Here is a 6,170-nt window from a genome sequence, read left to right on the forward strand (position 1 = left end):
CTCTCTCTCTCTCTCTCTCTCTCTCTCTCTCTCTCTCTCTCTCTCTCTGTGTGTGTGTGTGTGTGTGTGATCACATACAGCTGTAATTTCAGCACCCGGGAGGCTGAGGCAGGAGGACCTTGAGTTTTAGGGCAGTCAGAACTACATAGTGAAACGGTCTCTCCAAAAAAGACTGTTAAATGTTTGAAAAAACAAACTAAAGATTGGGAGAAAGTATTTGCAAATGACATTCCTGATAAAGCACTATTCTCTTGAATATATAAAGGAGTCTAATAATAGTGTTTAAAAATACACCTGTCACTTAAAATTAACAAGTTTTTTTTTTTTTGAGACAGGGTCTCTCTGTAGCCCCAGCTGTCCTGGAACTCACTATACAGACCAGGCTGGCCTTGAACTCACAGAGATCTGCCTGCCTCTGCCTCCTGAGTGCTGGGACTAAAGGCATGCACTGCCATGCCGGTTTTTTACTTCTAGGGTTTTCTACCTCTCTGTGGCACCTACTGTATCTCTAAGCATTCTGTATTCTCAATGTAATATCACCTTACTGAGTGGATGGTGTTATATTGCTAATACATTAGCAAAATCTGAATTTTCACAGGAATTACATATTATGTATGATAATCATGATTGAGCCTAGTCTATACTAAGCCATTCACAGAATACTTAAAATCTCAGGGAAGCTTTCTCTTATGCCCCATATCAAAACAAAAAGATTTAATCAAGAGCCAAACATGGTGGGGCACACCTATAATCCCAGCACTCAGAAGCTGAGGCAGGAGGACTGTCACAAATTCAGGGCCAATCTGGACTATATAGCAAGAGCTTGCTTCAAAAATCAAAATAAATTTTTAATCTAAAAGGTTGTGAAAATTGGTTTGGTAAGTAAATGTTCAAATTTTACAAGTTATCAAAAATTCCTATTATCAAAGAAAGGTTAAATTCAACTTAACAAAAAAAACCTTTTCTCGGGCTATTATCTTCAAAATATCTGCCCCGTCAGGCATGGTGGGGCATGCCTCTAATTACAGAACTTGGGAAACAGAAGCAGGTAGATCTCTGTAAGATTGAGGCCAGCTGGGGCTACAGGGAAACCCTGTCTCAAAACACCTAAAAAATAAATAAATAGGGACTGGAGAGATGGCTCAACGGTTAAGAACACTGGTTGTTCTTGCAGAAGACCCGGGTTTAAATCCCAGCACCCACATGGCAGCTAACAACTGTCCTTAACTCCAGTCCCAGGGGATCGGACAACTGCTTCTGTCCTCCACGGGAATTGCACAACACGGGTGCACTCACCTACATGCAGGCAATATACGCATACACATAAAATAAATAAAATGTTTAAAGAACTAATAAACAACAACAAAGAAAATCGCAGCTGCTCAGCTAAATCTATTTTATCTCTACTTCTAAAATAAATAATGTTAATAAATGATTTGATTAAAATTTTATGATTTGAACATCCCTTCAGCAGTATCCAGTAACATTTCCTGGTATTTTGGATTTAAAAGTATGCCAATTGGGGCTGGAGGGATGCCTCAGCAGTTAAGAGCACTGACTGCTCTTGCAGAGGACCCAGGTTCTATTCCCAGCACCCACATGGCAGCTAACAACCGTCTCTAAGTCCAGTTCCAGGGGATCCTACTCCTTTTTGCAAAGAAGATGATACAGGAAAAATGGATGAAAAAATACTAGTTTAAACAAGCCAGGCATGGTGGCAGATGCTTGTAGTCTCAGCACTCTGGAGGCAGAGGCAGGAAGATCTCTGTGCATTAGAGGCCAGCCTGGTTTGCACAGCGAGTTCCAGGCCAGGTGGGGCTACAGGGAGGCCCTGTCTCAAAAGGACCAAAAAAAAAAAAAAAAAAAAAAGAAGACGAGGAAGAAGAAGATATTGGGCACATGCTAATGGTGACTGTCTCTGAGCACAGGGAACGAATGGAGTGTTCTCCCTTTGTTAACTTCCACCCTGTCTGCATAGCCGTATGATGTTCCTAAAATGAGCACAATGAAAACAACTCTTGCATAAGGAACTGAAAATACACTTTGGCAGAAATAGTCCTAAATGAAAGTCAGTGACAAGAACTATGGGAATAAGGTATCAAAATAAATGTACTAATCTAAAGAGAACGGAAAATATGGTGAACATGTTTTAATATAATTGAAAACTATATCTAAAATCATTCTATACCTTATAATTAATTAAAGAACTGACTTGAAAAAAATGCTTGTACCATAATTTGCATTGCCATCATATTCAACAACGTTATTTTCTAAAAAGCGTTTCTAAAATTTCAGATAAAACTCATAGCACATACTGCTGTAAGGCCTTCATTATTACAAATGTTGACATCCGCACTGTACTCCAATAATTTACTCATGCATTTCTTCTGTCTGTAAAGAAAAAAAAAAAACACACAGCAGGTAACTGATACTAGAAAAATGTAAAAATGGCAATTATTGTACTGAAATATTAACTACAATCAACACTAGATTATGAACATCTATATTAGATAATACCTGCATCCAAACTTTCAAAGTATAACTGAATACTTAATTGAATACTATTTGAAATAAAATACAAAACTGTTTCTATGACACAAAATAAATGATAAAGAAATGGCACAATCAGGTTTCCATGTCATTGGGATAAGTTTATTCAAACTGTTGAGTAATTTCTAGCTTTAACTAAATTGAATAATGGCCTTCATTTTTAATATAAGAAAAAAATCTAATGAGTAGGCAATGAATACAGCAGAATACCTCAATGTTGTATTCCCTACATTCTCGACTGCAAAATAAGAGAAGACAATTTTTAAATATAAAATATAAAACAGGTTTGAGACCCTGTACAAAAAAAAATTACAATACCTAAGCAGATTAGCAAAATGCACGAATATGAACCCCTCTACCAACTTCACTGTTTGCATTTCAGTTATGGATAAAGTACACTTAACATAAAATTTATCATCCTAACTATTTTTTTGTTTGATTTTTTTTTGAGATAGGATTTCACTACGTCACCCTGACTGGCCTAGAAATACCTATGTAGACAAGGCTGGCCTCAAACTCAGAGAACTGCCTGCCTCTGCATGCCCAGCTTATCTTAACCATTTTTTTAAATTTATTATTTTTATTTTATGTGTATGAGTGTATTGACTGCATGTAGGTAAGTGCACCCGTGTCATGCCCATGGAGGTCAAAAGAGGTTGTCGGATCCCCTGGAACTGGAGTTATAGACAGTCGTTAGCTGCCATGTGGGTGCTGGGATTCAAACCCGGGTCTTCTGCAAGAACAACCAGTGTTCTTAATCGCTGAGCCATCTCTCCAGCCACGATCTTAACCATTTTTAAGTCTACAGTTCTATATTTTATTTATAATAAAGTCCTCAAGGTTCATTTATGTTATAACACATGTCAGAAAATTCTTTTCTGTTAAGGTTGAACCCTGTTCCACTACCTGCATAGTCCTCATTTTCCTTTTACATTTGTCAGTTGATAGACACTTGGCTGCTTCCACATCTTAGCATTATAAACAATGTTGCTAAGTATATAGCAACATTTTTTTAGATCTTGTTTTCAGTTCTTTTGGGTATACACCTACAAGATGAAAGGCTAAATCATACAGTAACTCTATTTTTAAACTTTTGAGGAACTACCATAATTGTCTTTCACAGCAGCTTTACCATTTTATATCGCCACCCACCTACATGGGTTCTAATTTCTCTACAGTTTGGCCAATGCTTTTTAGTCTTGGGAGGTTCTTGAGGGGGAGGGTTGTGGTTTGGTTTTTTTTTTTTTTTGGAGGTTGTTGTTTAATAGTAGTCATTCTATTGGGTGGAATTGATACTTCATATGCTTCTGCATTTCCTAATTACTGATACTGAGCATCTTCTCACACACTTACTGATCATTTCTGTACCACTGTAGAAGTGTTTTTTCAAATAAGTCTTCTGAGCATTTCTGAATATATACTCAATTCATTTTTCTTATAGACTGATCCATTCCTTGTTACTATTCAATATTCATCTTAAATTCTACTTCAATAATAACACATTAAGAGTCTTATGAACTAGATGGAACGACACACCCCTCTAAGATTCATTTTCTACCTGGCCTAGTGATATATACCTTTAATCCCGGCACTTGCGAGGTAGAGGCAGACAGATCTCTGTGAATTCAAGTCCAGCCTGGTCTACATATTGAGTTCTAGGTCAGCCAAGACTACAAAGTAAAACCCTGTCTCAAAAAAAAAAAAAACACAAAAACAGAAACAGGGCATGGTAGTACACTCAGAGGCAGAGGCAAAGGCAGGCAGATCTCTATGAGGCCAGCCTGGTCTACATAGCGAATTCTAGGCAAGCTGCGACTTAAAGGAGACTCTGTCTCAAAAAAAGATTCACTTCTATAAGAGACTGGAAAGTACTCAGCCTTAAATGAGGCATCTATATCATATACCCCAAAAGCCCAGGATCATCATGAAGAGGGAGTGAAAGGATTTAAGAGCAGTGGATGACTTCAACAAAACAGGGTTTTCCAGACAGATGAACGTAAGAACACAGCAGTTGTACACATGAACTCAGTGATTATGACAGCATGTACAAGACCTGCACAAGCTCAAACCAGACAAAATTCCAGCACGGAGCAGGGAAAGTGGGCATGAAGGCCCACCCCTAGGTGAGGCGCTAAAGGCAACTGACAGCTGTTGGAAAAGGTAAAGTCAGTTTTCTTGAAGGGTGTGATACCTGGAAAGCAGACCACATTCTAGGAGATGGACTCACATCTGAGAGCATTTGGGGACCACAAAATAGACCCAATGAGCTTTAAAGGAAAAAAAGGACCCCAAGTTGGGGGACTATAAGGAGATGGGAGTGGATCCGAGAGAAGATGGAAGGAAGAGTTAAATATGATAAAAATACGTTGTATGAAATTCCTAAAACTAAATTATTTTCAAAAGATTCATTTTCAGGTTGGAGAGATGGCTCAGCGGTTAAGAGCACTGGCTGCTCTTAAAGAGGAGCTGGGTTCAGTTCCCAGCACCCACATGGCAGCCAGTAACTGACTATAATTCCAGTTCCAGATTTCCTCTTGACCTCCGTAGGCACTTCACAACACAGATGCACTTACATACATACAGGCAATACACTCATAGGCATAAAATAGAAATATTTTTTTGCTTGTGAGCCTGAGCCTTTAACAGCTATGCCAGCTCTCCAGCCCATAAAATATTTGTTTTAAAAAGATGCATTTTCTATAGGTATCTCTCACAGCAATCAATTATGAGAGAGATAGACAAACAGACGCATGATATATACTCAGTAATGAATTAAGGAAATATAACTGATGGAATGAAGTAAATAATAATCATATAAAATACCACAGTGTAGTATCATGAATGTTTATATAATACACACAGTATTATCACATAATAGCATATCATATACAACATATGGCATACAGAGTACAAAATATATATTAAATTAACTAGTTCATGAACATCTTCATATCAGGGATTATATAACTATTTAATTAAGCCAGTACTCAGCATAACCAGACACATTAATTCTCAATAAGGCTTTACCAATTGATTACTAATAAAATATTCAATCTTGTGAGTCAACAGCTAGCACTGCAAAATAACTTTCTTTTAACTTTGTTTTCTTTTGGGTTTTTTTTTGTTTTTTTTTTTTACTTTTCTTGCTGATTTCTTGCCCCTTTGGTCATTTTGAGACAGGGTCTCCCCATAGCCACAACTGGCCTAGAACCCACTATGTAAACCAGACTGGCCTCAATCTAACAGAGATCCACCTGCCTCTGCCTCCCAAATGCCGGAATTAAAGTTATGTGTCACCAAGTCCAGACCACATTTCAAATCTGACCAATGTATAACCTAAGGACAAACAAGTCTTTCTAATATTTTGTATAATCAAATTAATGCAGTTATTTTCCTGTCCAGATACTTTAACAGTTATAAGAAACTTATAGTGACCCAGATGAAACAGGGAACAGTCACCCAAGTGCTCTAAAATGAGGCTTATACTAGAAAGGAGTCATCCAGCCTGATGGCTCACATGGGTAATCCCAGAGCTTAGGAGACTGAGGCAGGAGGATCACTGAAAATTCAAGGCCAGCTTGAGCTACAGAGATCCTGTCAAAAAAAGATAATAATAATAA

General features: G+C 37.7%; 1 protein-coding gene across 1 annotated transcript in view; it reads right to left on the reverse strand.

Moving 5' to 3' along the window:
• Positions 1 to 6,170, reverse strand: part of Hace1 (HECT domain and ankyrin repeat containing E3 ubiquitin protein ligase 1) — a gene marked incomplete in the record, with an annotated part of 114,738 nt that overhangs the window by 97,959 nt on the left and 10,609 nt on the right. Inside the window, 1 exon segment of the mRNA XM_029554645.1 lies at positions 2,316 to 2,391. Coding sequence (XP_029410505.1) covers positions 2,316 to 2,391 — 76 coding nt within the window.

The sequence above is a fragment of the Nannospalax galili genome, unplaced genomic scaffold (genome assembly GCF_000622305.1).
Source record: "Nannospalax galili isolate Female #2095 unplaced genomic scaffold, S.galili_v1.0 scaffold324, whole genome shotgun sequence".
Classification (NCBI taxonomy): Eukaryota; Metazoa; Chordata; class Mammalia; order Rodentia; family Spalacidae; genus Nannospalax; species Nannospalax galili.